The 13,339-nt window shown below is 41.8% G+C and overlaps 1 protein-coding gene across 6 annotated transcripts in view; it reads left to right on the forward strand.

Annotated features, from left to right (window-relative positions):
- The window catches only part of EIF2AK4 (eukaryotic translation initiation factor 2 alpha kinase 4), a 108,237-nt gene that overhangs the window by 49,870 nt on the left and 45,028 nt on the right, over positions 1 to 13,339 (forward strand). For 5 of the 6 annotated variants that reach the window (XR_014242518.1, XM_082384915.1, XM_082384917.1 and 2 more), the window contains 4 exons: positions 7,652 to 8,085; positions 8,637 to 8,706; positions 10,944 to 11,027; positions 12,792 to 12,914. Coding sequence is in view for 5 of the 6 variants with exons in the window: in XM_082384915.1 (XP_082241041.1) it covers positions 7,652 to 8,085; positions 8,637 to 8,706; positions 10,944 to 11,027; positions 12,792 to 12,914 (711 nt within the window). In the remaining variant the exon portion in view is untranslated. The remainder of the gene's footprint in view (positions 1 to 7,651; positions 8,086 to 8,636; positions 8,707 to 10,943; positions 11,028 to 12,791; positions 12,915 to 13,339) is intronic. The other variant, XM_082384916.1, reaches the window with a different exon arrangement.

Here is a 13,339-nt window from a genome sequence, read left to right on the forward strand (position 1 = left end):
CTATTTCTTCCTGGTTCAGTCTCGGCAGGTTGTGCATTTCTAAGAATTTGTCCATTTTTTCCAGGTTGTCCATTTTATTGGCATAGAGTTGCTTGTAGTAATCTCTCATGATTGTTTGTATTTCTGCAGTGTCAGTTGTTACTTCTCCTTTTTCATTTCTCATTCTATTGATTTGAGTCTTCTCCCTTTTTTTCTTGATGAGTCTGGCTAATGGTTTATCAATTTTGTTTATCTTCTCAAAGAACCAGCTTTTAGTTTTATTGATCTTTGCTATTGTTTCCTTCATTTCTTTTTCACTTATTTCTGATCTGATCTTTATGATTTCTTTCCTTCTGCTAACTTTGGGGTTTTTTGTTCTTCTTTCTCTAATTGCTTTAGGTGCAAGGTTAGGTGGTTTATTCGAGATGTTTCCTGTTTCTTGAGGTAGGCTTGTATTGCTATAAACTTCCCTCTTAGAACTGCTTTTGCTGCATCCCATAGGTTTTGGGTCGTCGTGTCTCCATTGTCATTTGTTTCTAGGTATTTTTTGATTTCCCCTTTGATTTCTTCAGTGATCACTTCGTTATTAAGTAGTGTATTGTGTAGCCTCCATGTGTTTGTATTTTTTACAGATCTTTTCCTGTAATTGATATCTAGTCTGATAGCATTGTGGTTGGAAAAGATACTTGATACGATTTCAATTTTCTTAAATTTACCAAGGCTTGATTTATGACCCACGATATGATCTATCCTGGAGAATGTTCCATGAGCACTTGAGAAAAATGTGTATTCTGTTGTTTTTGGGTGGAATGTCCTATAAATATCAATTAAGTCCATCTTGTTTAATGTATCATTTAAAGCTTGTGTTTCCTTATTTATTTTCATTTTGGATGATCTGTCCATTGGTGAAAGTGGGGTGTTAAAGTCCCCTACTATGATTGTGTTACTGTCGATTTCCCCTTTTATGGCTGTTAGTATTTGCCTTATGTATTGAGGTGCTCCTATGTTGGGTGCATAAATATTTACAATTGTTATATCTTCTTCTTGAATCGACCCCTTGATCATTATATAGTGTCCTTCTTTGTCTCTTATAATAGTCTTTATTTTAAAGTCTGTTTTGTCTGATATGAGAATTGCTACTCCAGCTTTCTTTTGATTTCCATTTGCATGGAATATCTTTTTCCATCCCCTCACTTTCAGTCTGTATGTGTCCCTAGGTCTGAAGTGGGTCTCTTGTAGACAGCATATATACGGGTCTTGTTTTTGTATCCATTCAGCCAGTCTATGTCTTTTGGTTGGAGCATTTAATCCATTTACGTTCAAGGTAATTATCGATATGTATGTTCCTATTTCCATTTTCTTAATTGTTTTGTGTTTGTTACTGTAGGTCTTTTCCTTCTCTTGTGTTTCCTGCCTAGAGAAGTTCCTTTAGCATTTGTTGTAAAGCTGGTTTTGTGGTGCTGTATTCTCTTAGCTTTTGCTTGTCTGTAAAGGTTTTAATTTCTCTGTCAAATCTGAATGAGATCCTTGCTGGGTAGAGTAATCTTGGTTGTAGGTTTTTCCCCTTCATCACTTTAAATATGTCCTGCCACTCCCTTCTGGCTTGCGGAGTTTCTGCTGAAAGATCAGCTGTTAACCTTATGGGGATTCCCTTGTATGTTATTTGTTGTTTTTCCCTTGCTGCTTTTAATATTTTTTCCGTGTATTTAATTTTTGATAGTTTGATTAATATGTGTCTTGGCGTGTTTCTCCTTGGATTTATCCTGTATGGGACTCTCTGTGCTTCCTGGACTTAACTTTTTCCTTTCCCATATTAGGGAAATTTTCAACTATAATCTCTTCAGATATTTTCTCAGTCCCTTTCTTTTTCTCTTCTTCTTCTGGGACCCCTATGATTCGAATGTTTGTGCATTTAATACTGTCCCAGAGGTCTCTGAGACTGTCCTCAATTATTTTCATTCTTTTTTCTTTATTCTGCTCTGCAGTAGTTATTTCCACTATTTTATCTTCCAGGTCACTTATCCGTTCTTCTGCCTCAGTTATTCTGCTATTGATCCCTTCTAGAGAATTTTTAATTTCATTTATTGTGTTGTTCATCACTGTTTGTTTGCTCTTTAGTTCTTCTAGGTCTTTGTTAAACCTTTCTTTTATTTTCTCCATTCTATTTCCAAGATTTTGGAAGATCTTTACTATCATTATTCTGAATTCTTTTTCAGGTAGACTGCCTATTTCCTCTTCATTTGTTAGGTCTGGTGGGTTTTTACCTTCCTCCTTCATCTTCTGTGTGTTTCACTGTCTTCTCATTTTGCTTAACTTACTGTGTTTGGGGTCTCCTTTTTGCAGGCTGCAGGTTCGTAGTTCCCGTTGTTTTTGGTGTCGGTACCCAGTGGCTAAGGTTGGTCCAGTGGGTTGTGTAGGCTTCCTGGTGGAGGGGACTAGTGCCTGTGTTCTGGTGGATGAGGCTGGATCTTGTCTTTCTGGTGGGCAGGTCCACATCTGGTGGTGTGTTTTGGGGTGTCTGTGGCCTTATTATGATTTTAGGCAGCTTCTCTGCTAATGGGTGGGGTTGTGTTCCTCTGTTGCTAGTTGTTTGGCATGGGGTGTCCAGCACTGAAGCTTGCTCGTCGTTGAGTGAAGCTGGATCTTGGCGTTGAGATGGAGATCTCTGGAAGATTTTCGCTGTTTGATATTACGTGGAGCTGGGAGGTCTCTTGTGGACCAGTGTCCTGAACTTGGCTCTCCCACCTCAGAGGCACAGCCCTGATGCCTGGCTGGAGCACCAAGAGCCTGTCATCCACACGGCTCAGAATAAAAGCGAGAAAAAAAAGGAAAGAAAGAAGAAGATAAAATTAAATTAAATTAAATTAAAAAGTTATTAAAATAAAAATTATTTAAAACAAATCTTTTTACGTAAGAAGAAACAAAAAAGAAAGAAAGAGAGCAACCAAACCACAAAACAAATCCACCAATGATAACAAGCGCTAAAAACTATACTAAAAACAAAACAAAACAAAACAAAAAACGGACAGACCGAACCCTAGGACAAATGGTAAAAGCAAAGCTATACAGACAAAATCACACACAGAAGCATACACATACCACTCACAAAAAGAGAAAAAGGGAAAATATATATATATATTGTTGCTCCCAAAGTCCACCTCCTCAATTTGGGATGATTCGTTGTCTATTCAGGTATTCCACAGGTGCAGGTACATCAAGTTGATTGTGAGGATTTACTCCGCTGCTCCTGAGGCTGCTGGGAGAGATTTCCCTTTCTCTTTTTTGTTTGCACAGCTCCTGGGGTTCAGCTTTGGATTTGACCCCGCCTGTGTGGGTAGGTCACCTGAGGGCATCTGTTCTCCGCTCAGACAGGATGGGGTTAAAGGAGCAGCTGATTCAGGGGCTCTGGCTCAGTCAGGCTGGGGGGAGGGAGGGTTATGGAGTGCGGGGCGAGCCTGCGTCAGCAGAGGCCAGTATGATGTTGCACCAGCCTGAGGCACACCGTGTGTTCTCCCAGGGAAGTTGTCCCTGGATCACAGGACCCTGGCAGTGGCGGGCTGCACAGGCTCCCAGAAGGGGAGGTGTGGATAGTGACCTGTGCTTGCACACAGGCTTCTTGGTGGCGGCAGCAGCAGCCTTAGCGTCTCATGCCCGTCTCTGGGGTCCGCGCTGATAGTCGCGGCTCGCGCCCATCTCTGGAGCTCCTTTAAGCAGCGCTCTGAATCCCCTCTTCTTGTGTACCAGGAAACAGAGGCAAGAGAAAGTCTCTTGCCTCTTCCACAGCTCCAGACTTTTTTCTGGACTCCCACCACAGCTAGCTGTGGTGCACTAGCCCCCTTCAGGCTGTGTTCACGCAGCCAACCCCAGTCCTCTCCCTGGGATCCGAACAAAGCCCGAGCCTCAGCTCCCAGCCCCCGCCAGCCCCAGTGGGTGAGCAGACAAGCCTCTCGGGCTGGTGAGTGCTGGTCGGCACCGATCCTCTGTGCGGGAATCTCTCCTCTTTGCCCTCTGCACCCCTGTTGCTGTGCTCTCCTCCGTGGCTCCGAAGCTTCCCCCCTCCACCACCCACAGTCTCCGCCTGCGAAGGGCCTTCCTGATGTGTGGAAACCTTTCCTCCTTCACAGCTCCCTCCCAGAGGTGCAGGTCCCGTCCCTATTCTTTTGTCTCTGTTTTTTCTTTTTTCTTTTGCCCTACCTGGGTACGTGGGGAGTTTCTTGCCTTTTGGGAGGTCTGAGGTCTTCTGCCGGCATTCAGTAGGTGTTCTGTAAGAGTTGTTCCACATGTAGATGTATTTCTGATGTATTTGTGGGGAGGAAGGTGATGTCCACGTCTTATTCTTCCGCCATCTTGAAGCTCCTCCATGATGCATTATTAAGGTGTGCTGCTGTTAGGTCTTCCCTTCCTTATTCCAGGCTATTTGGGCAACTTTTATTATCATCTGCCCCTTAAGAGAGAGTTTTCAACTCTTTTTGTGTAATTTAAGTATTTTGTTTGATTTTAAGAGTCCCAGATTACTGTTATCAAATCCATATGAGATATGTCATCTTACCCATAAGAAGGTAGCCCACCATCAATAGGGCATGAGTCTGTTTAGGATTCTGAGAGTATTATTAGGAAGCATTACCTGTATCACTGTGGAAGGCCTTTTACACTGAAAAAAGAATTACATTAGTTTTTTTACAGAAAGACAAACTTAAGCAGGTTTTCCACAGGAAAGTCATAATATCATGGGAAATTTTCAACTTTCTTCTTGAAAGTATAGATATTACGTTTAGGTGATTAAATAGATCTACTTTGGGCAGGCAGATATCCTGATTAGGTAATCATGGTTATCTTTAAGAGGAGTGGATGATTGAAGTTTATATTATCCCTTTAACTCACACTGTAATTTTGATCAATTCCTTTAACTTCTTTATATTTTAGATTCTTGAATTCCAAACATGATCAAACTTCATTTCCTTACAAGTACTTAAAAATGATTAGTAAGCTCATATAACAAAAACATCTTAGTAACTTAATCCCCCATGTTTTTCCTGTGGTTTCTCCCTATGAGAACCCAACAGCCCTCACACCCCATATCTATTTTCAGGTTAAGGTAGGGCCATCTCCCCAGAGATCTGGAATTTCATTAGCAATTGGACCCATTACTGTTAATGCACCTTTGCATTTTAATAAATGAATTCCTAGGAGTTCTAGTGTAGCAAGCCCCACACCCCAGTCAGTGACACATAGTGTTACCAAACCAAAATTGGGTCAGCTCACCCACTCACAGTAAAGCCAACTTACTGACACTAGGATTTGGTAGAGGAAAGTGCAACATTTATTGCAGGCACCAAGCAGGGAGTAAGGGCAGCTAATAACCAAGAGACCCAAACTCCCCAGTGGATTCCAGGGAAGCATTTTTAAAGGCAAGGCGAGGGAGAGAGTTGCAGGGTGCATGATCAGCTCGTGTACCATTCTCTGATTGGGTGACAGTGAGGTAAGAGGATGGTGTCACAGGGGTTAACATCATCAGTTCTTGGGTTCCAGCTGGTCTGGGGGCTACATGCTCATGCTCATCATGCAGTTAGATTCTTCTATCTGGTGGAGGTTTTAGTTTTAGTATCTGTAAAACAACTCAGGAACGTGCATCAGACATGTTATCTATGTCCTTCAGGAAAGAACTAAAGATTCTGTGACTGTTACATGGCTGATTCACTTTTTAAATTGTTACCAATTCTCCTGGCCCAACTGCTATTTTTTTGTCACTACATGTTCACATTCTTTCAGTCATTATTGAGCAGCCTTTTGTGACTCGGGAGGCCTGGGAGACTAAAGCTTTTCTACAAACAAGACACAGGCAGAGGACATGGTGGGTGATTTGTCCCGGGAAGGCCCCATAGGGTCCTGCTTGGTTACAATAGCGTATGTGATATGTTCTGAGACATGAGGTTGAAAGACAGTGCCAAAACTTCCCACAGTCCTCCACTCTATTAATGTGGCAGTAAAAGAATACATGACTGTCATTTTTTTGGAGCACATTTCCTTTTTGAGGCTGTGTGCCAGGTGGCTCATGAACCTTGTCTTTTAATCTCACGACATTCTTATGAAATAGGTATTATCCCATTTTGCAGGTGAGGGAACTGATGCTCAGAAAAGTTATGCCATTTGCCTGAGGTCACATACATCACTAAGACATTTCAACCAGCATTCAGACTAATACCTGTTTTACTCAAAAACGTACTTTGTACCACTATTTCTGTACCCCAAAAAAGATAATCTGAAACTCATTTTTATAGTATTCCTTTCTCATTCCTAAAAGTAGTTTTTGGCATAGAAGCCTATGAGCCAAATAAGAGAATGATGCTCTCTTTTGTAACCAACTAGTTTCTCCCTCTGCAATGGGCAAGTTGTTAGTTTCCGTCACTTCAGTTGCCCTGCATGGTTGGGACTGGAAGGTTCAGAAAACAAAATTTTATAAAAAATACTTCAGTCAACCCAATTGCATAGCAAGACTGCCCGGGATAAGGATGCCTCTATGTAAGATACGGAGATTTGGCCTTTGAAACATTTTCTTGTATTTTTCTTGTGTTTTTCTTTTATTCTTAATTGTATTGTTCTAGTTTCCTTACATAACATCAATTGTAAATCTTCAATCTAGTAATAAAATCGATGGGCATGGGACTTCCCTGGTGGCGCAGTGGTTGAGAGTCTGCCTGCCATTGCAGGGGACACGGGTTCGAGCCCTGGTCTGGGAGGATCCCACATGCCACGGAGCAGCTGGGCCCGTGAGCCACAATTACTGAGCCTGCGCGTCTGGAGCCTGTGCTCCGCAACAAGAGAGGCCGTGATAGTGAGAGGCCCACGCGCCGTGATGAAGAGTGGCCCCTGCTTGCCACAACTAGAGAAAGCCCTCGCATAGAAATGAAGACCCAACACAGCCATAAATAAATAAATTAAATTAAATTAAAAATAAAAAAAAATCGATGGGCAGTAATTGTGTTAATGCCAATTAGTTTTATTTACTGAACACCTTTCTCTGTGACATCTTGATACTTTACTCACATCATTTCATTTAATCCTCACAGTCACCTTTGAGGTAAGGGAAGTGGCATAAATGCCATTTTATAGATTAAAAAATCGAGTTTCAAGGAAATTAAGTCATTTGCCCAAGTTCTTTGTAAGTTGAGAATTAGAATTTGCATGCAGGTCTGTTAAAACTGTTGCTTAGTTTATGTTTAGCAGACTTTAAGTTTAAAAAAAACAAGTGGAGAGAAACTAAAATCACCTTCTAAAAATTTACACTGAGTTTGGAAAATAATTTTTTAAAAACAAGGTTAAAAAAGCAACAAGGTTTACTTGGAAATTTAGATAGCAGATGTGATATTGGAAAAGCAGGGATGTAATTGTCAATAAAATGAATGATTAAAATGGAGATTATGTTTTCCCCAGAGTCTCTTAGCAGGCTGTATACATTTAGCTTGGGGTGAAATGTTTTCTGTTTTTGTCAGTCACGACTTTCTTCAGCTTAAGAACTTCAGATACGTGGTCCTCGACTGTAGCTGTGGGTTCTGACTCGGAACTTGGGGTTCTCCTTGGGAGGGGATGGGCTGACACAGTAGGAATGCCAGTCGGTACAGGGTTTGGAGTGGCTGACCTGCCGGACCCCTCTCCTTTCTCCTTTGCGCGGCAGGTGCAGAACAAGCTGGACGGCTGCTGCTACGCGGTGAAGCGCATCCCCATCAACCCGGCCAGCAAGCACTTCCGCAGGATCAAGGGCGAGGTGACGCTGCTGTCGCGCCTGCACCACGAGAACATCGTGCGCTACTACAACGCCTGGATCGAGAGGCATGAGCGGCCGGCGGGCCCCGCGACGCCGCCCCCGGACGCGGGGCCCCAGGTGCTGGACTGGCGAGCCTTGCCCCGGCCGCCCGTCGGCGACAGCGACACGGACAGCCCGGGCAGCGTGGAGGCGGCCGCGCCGCCGCCCATCCTCAGCAGCTCGGTGGAGTGGAGCACATCGGGTGAGCGCTCGGCCAGCGCCCGCTTCCCCGCCACCGGCCCGGACTCCAGCAGCGACGAGGATGACGACGAGGAACACGACGGTGTCTTCTCACAGTCCTTCCTGTAAGAGTTCCCAGGCGCTGCTGGCTCGTCCCCGCCAAGCCCAGGCCGGGGAAGGGGAGGGACTTGGTTAGAAATCCAGTCCTGTGGACCATGATGAAATACATGTATATGCAACTCATTTTTAGAGAGTAACCAAATTCATTCAGTCCAAGAGTTTTTTCCCTTTGATATCTTCAAGAGATCTCCAAAATCCAAGCCCTGGAGGAAGGAAAAATAGAAACTTCTTCCAGTCCCTCCTCTTAATACATTTAATAGGATTCTTAAAAGAGCATTCTTTTTAGATAAGGGCTTCCGACTCTGTGGAACATAAAGGAACTAATTTGGAGTCTTGACATAGGACCTACTGCAGTTCTAAAAAGGGTTACCAAACCAATAATTATGATCCTAAAATAAAGTTTAAAGTTTAATGCATCTCAGAATCCACCCTGGTCATTTACATTCATGGTTTTATTTCATTGTATCCATTTGGATACAGTTTATCATAACTCTGAGCTATTGAATTATAACAGGGAATTTGGTTTCTTTAGTCTTTCTCTATTTCTCTTTTTAAGACCTGCTTCAGATTCTGACAGTGATATCATCTTTGACAATGAAGATGAGAACAGTAAAAGTCAGAATCAGGTAAATATATAAATAGAAGTTACACCTTTTTATTCATCATGGGATGGGTACATAAGCAAATGTTTGATGTTACAAACCTCAGGTAAAATAGTAAAGCCTTAATCTGATATGCAGATATAGAAACATGATTTTAAAACACGATTTTTTAAAATATGCTACTCATATGGTTACTTATAGGTCTTAATTTATCCACATAATAAAAAGAGAAGAATAAATTGACATGCTGGGTTTTTTTGTTTTGTTTTGCTTTTAGTGAAAACCACTTCCTAGAGGATTTTAGGAAACATTATGTGGTTGGGGATGAGGGTTGAATGCAAATTAATTGAGTAACTAAACAGCCTAATTGTGGAGTTCTGTAGGTCTCTCTCACATCAATTAATCTTGATGACTTACTCTCATAAACTATCCTCTGGAACAGTGTTTTAACACTGTGGGTTATGATCCTGTAATGGGTTATGAAATCAGTTTCAAGGGTTACAACCAGCTTCATTTTATTTTTAATGCTGTAGAGAAGAGTAAAGAATACCAAAATGTATCACACTAGTAAAGGTAAACTCTGTTCGTAGAACTTGTCTCTTATGAGTATATGTATTAGGTGTAATATAAAATACAACATGGTCTGAAAGATTTGAGAAACACTGCTCTAAGCCTTGGACCCCACTCAATTCTGTATCTTCCTGCATCCAGGCCAGCAGAGCCCCTCAGTGCTGATGGCTTGGAGTTCGGTGTGAAGCTTTGTAATTTCCAGGGCTGTCAGTTATTGCCAGAGAAACCTTCTGCAGCTGGGGATTGGATGCAGTGACTTTATTACCAGGAATAAAAATATAATTACAAGCAGGGTGCATTCATAGCAGATAAAAAAAAGTCTACACATAGACTGTCTTAGATAAGCAGTTAAATTGGTTTGAATGAGGTTTGAATGCTTTAGCCAGCACTTTTTTTTTGCGCAGTATGCAGGATCTTAGTTCCCCAACCAGACATCGAATCTGTGCCCCCTGCAGTGGAAACACGGAGTCTTAACCATTGGATTGCCAGGGAAGTCCCAGCATTTTTTAAAAGTACTTCCCTCTTCTATTAAAATCCCCTTAACCCCTGAGGAAGTTTAAGGAATAATAGCATAAGTAGTCTAAACTAACTGCTTTGGTTTTAGCATTAGTTATGCATATAATTATTATGGGGGCACCAAATTTACAATTCTGGTTTTTCTCAATTAAGGGAGATATCCCATGGGCATTCTAATTGATGGGTAGAAGCCTCTAAGAGATTAACAATCTTGTACAGATAATCCCCAGAATAAATAAATGATTCAAGAGTAGAATTGAGGGAATTCCTTGGCTGTCCAGTGGTTAGGACTCCGAGGTTCCACTACGGAGGGCCCGGGTTCAATCCCTGTTCGGGGAACTAAGATCCCACAAGCCGCGCTGTGTGGCCAAAAAAAAGAGTAGAATTTGATTGTTTCCAGAGCAGTTTTTTTCCTTCAATAAAGATAAAATGTTGAAAAAATGTTTCCACACAAAAAATGCAGATCAGAAACAGTCAAATGCTACCTAATGCTTTCCCATACTTGGGGGTAGGAGGGAGTATTTAAATATGTCTATTAGAAGAAGAAAGAATTTTTTTTTTAAGGGACATGAGTTAGAAAAACAGCTGTAGGGGTCTAGCAGACTAACCACGTGGAAAAGTAGTGTAGAGGATCGGTCACCCTAAGTGGCAGCTGGGTGGTGGTTCTTCAGTGCTGTAGCCGAGGGCAGTGTACCGTCTGGTAATGTGATCGCATTTAACTTGTTTTAGCTAAAGATGGATTTCTCATCTTCTGTTTCCAAAGTAAACCTACCATCAAAGGTAGGCATTCCAATAAAACTGAAGCCTTAAAATATTAGCCTGTATACATTCTACCCTTCTTATCCATAGAAAGATAGCAAGTGGTGAGAAGGAATTGACTGAGAGCCTTTCTGTGGATTACCTTTAATACCCACCTGTTTCCTATTGTCCCCATCATTGTTCTGTACAGTAACAGACCTGTAAACTGTGCATTAGATTCTGGTATTGGCAGAATTGCCTTTTAAATGCTGTAAGCATCTAAAGGACAGTGGTTGTTATTCTGCTCTCTCACGTTCCCTCTAAAGCAGCAGGATAGCTATGTATGTGGTAGGGGCAGGAACAAACGACTTGGTGGTGGTGATGATCTTGTTTCATTCAGCCTCATTTTGAGCTCTCGTGTGTTCCTCTTGGGTTAGGACGAAGATTGCAATGGAAAGAACAGTTGCCATGAAAGTGAGCCACCGGCAACCACTGAGGCTGTGCACTACCTCTACATCCAGGTGAGGCCCTGGCGTGCAGCTCAGTGACACGGCAACTCCCAGTAGTTGCTGGTGGGTAGGTTTTGGGAGATGAAAGCAAGAGAGCGAGCAAAGAGGGCTCACCGCACTGCCAAAGATTAATTGGCCAGAGAAGATTATAGCATGGAGGCCCTTTCCCCCTGCCTTGAACCCATGCTCTCCTGTACCGTAGCAGGAGACGGCACAGGGCAGTGGTTCCAGCTCTGGACTTTACTTAGGCTGTGTAAGTTCACATCCTGGATCCACCGGTCACAGCTTTGTGAGCTCAGGCACGGTTCTTCAGCATTCTATGTCCCAGGTTCCCCACCTGTAAATTAAACAGTAGCAGTCACCTCAATGGCTTGTGAAGAATAAATGAAATAACATGTGCGAAGTAATTAGAACCCACCTGAGTTCCATAAGCGCTAGACTGTGCATGTACAGAAGCTCTACTTTGTCTAACAAGTTAAATCTGGACAAGCAAGGTACGAGGCACATACATCCTCGTGTGTACAGAAGAAACACCAACCTGGTTTTAGGAAAGTGGCTCGTCCTGGAACCCCTGAGGGACAGGAGAACCAGCTCCAGTGAGGCATTGCTAAAGGGAAGCTTATAGGCTTTGTCCTGCTCACACTCCCGAGGGGCGCATTCTGGACAGTGGCGAGCTCAGCCAGCAGAGGGACAGCCACAAACCGAAGCGGAAAACTTGCCTCTGGCCCAAGTGAACAGGACCGTGAGTCATTATTAGTGTTTTCAGTCACATCTGCAAGGAGGCAGATCTTTAAATGTGAGATACAGTACTATGCCCAAGAAGGAGCCCTCAGACAAGTGTAACGTTTCAAAAGAGTCTAGTTAGGTGGTTGCTTTCCTGGGGTTGCAGCAGGTTTTAGGTTTTCCCTAAGCATAAACCACTCACACACATGATAAAGCATTTGTCCCCCAAACCGCTAACTGTTGAGTACCTACTACATGCCATTACGCTGTAAACAGTTACAGTGAGACAGAAGTACCTAGCAGAGGTATGTGATGTGTGGTAGGATCTTGGTGTGGGAAGCCTGGAGGATGAGTCAGAGTTTGTAGATGTTATTCTGAGCATGAGAGGATATTCCTCCCATTTAAAATGACATGTTCCCCTCTTTGAAAACAAGAAAGTCCTTCTTCATGAGAAATCTCAACTGTGGCACTGGTTTGAAACATAGGCTAGTTTCATAAATCAAATGCTGCATGTTGCTCTAAGGTTTAAATGATATTGCAGTTTTCTGATAGATTAATACACTTAAGAAGGATGAGATAGAGCCCTTTCTTAAATGTTTCGGTATTTATAATGTTTTGCTCTAGACTTGAAGGTCATTGTCATTAATTTAACATGCACATGAAAAAGGCTAATGACATCATTGGATTATTAATTAGCCCTTCTTGGAAATTTGGGTTTGGAAACAATCTTGTAAAACAAAAAATAAAATTTTACTTAATTCTAAGTGTTTTCATATTATATGTGACAAGGATTTTAAAGTCTTATTTTTTTAATGAACAATAATATAAAAAATAAAAATGATTTTGTTGGGGTGGTAAGATTATGCATATTTCTTCCCAATTTTTTTTAATACTGTTGGTTTCTTTTTTTAATTAAAAAAAAATAAGCCTTTTCCATAAGTATTTAAAATCCGTGGTACACGTTTTAAAATGGGGGATTACATTAATTGCCATTGTCCTCCTTAATTGAAACTCTATATCATCAAATCCTGCCTGGTTTGTTCTTGTCCATAGATGGAGTACTGTGAAAAGAGCACTTTACGTGACACCATTGACCAGGGACTATATCGAGACACCGTCAGGCTCTGGAGGCTTTTCCGAGAGATTCTGGATGGATTGGCTTATATCCATGAAAAAGTAAACTTTGCAACATTTTATATCTGATAAACTTATGTTTACATAAAATTTATGGCAAAATCAAATATTGTGCGATTTGAGAAAGCCTAAAATAGAGGGAAAATTATGGGTATGTTGAAATAATCTATTTTTATAGGAAATAGAACATATCAAAAGATGAGACAATAGTATAAAGCATCAAAGTTCAAAGAAAGCATTGCAGGATGGAAGAGGGGTCAGCAAACTATAGCCCATGGGTCATATCTAACTCCCTACCTGCTTCTGTTCAGCCTGTGAGCTAAGACTGGCCTTTACATTTTTAAATGGTTGTAAAAAATTGAAAGAAGGGTAATATTTCATGATACCTGAACATTCTATGAAATTCAACTGTGTCCATAAATAACGTTGTATTGGAACAGGGCCATACCAGTTTATGTGTTGCCTGT

The sequence above is a fragment of the Balaenoptera borealis genome, assembly GCF_965194805.1.
Source record: "Balaenoptera borealis genome assembly, chromosome: 3".
NCBI classification, from domain to species: Eukaryota; Metazoa; Chordata; class Mammalia; order Artiodactyla; family Balaenopteridae; genus Balaenoptera; species Balaenoptera borealis.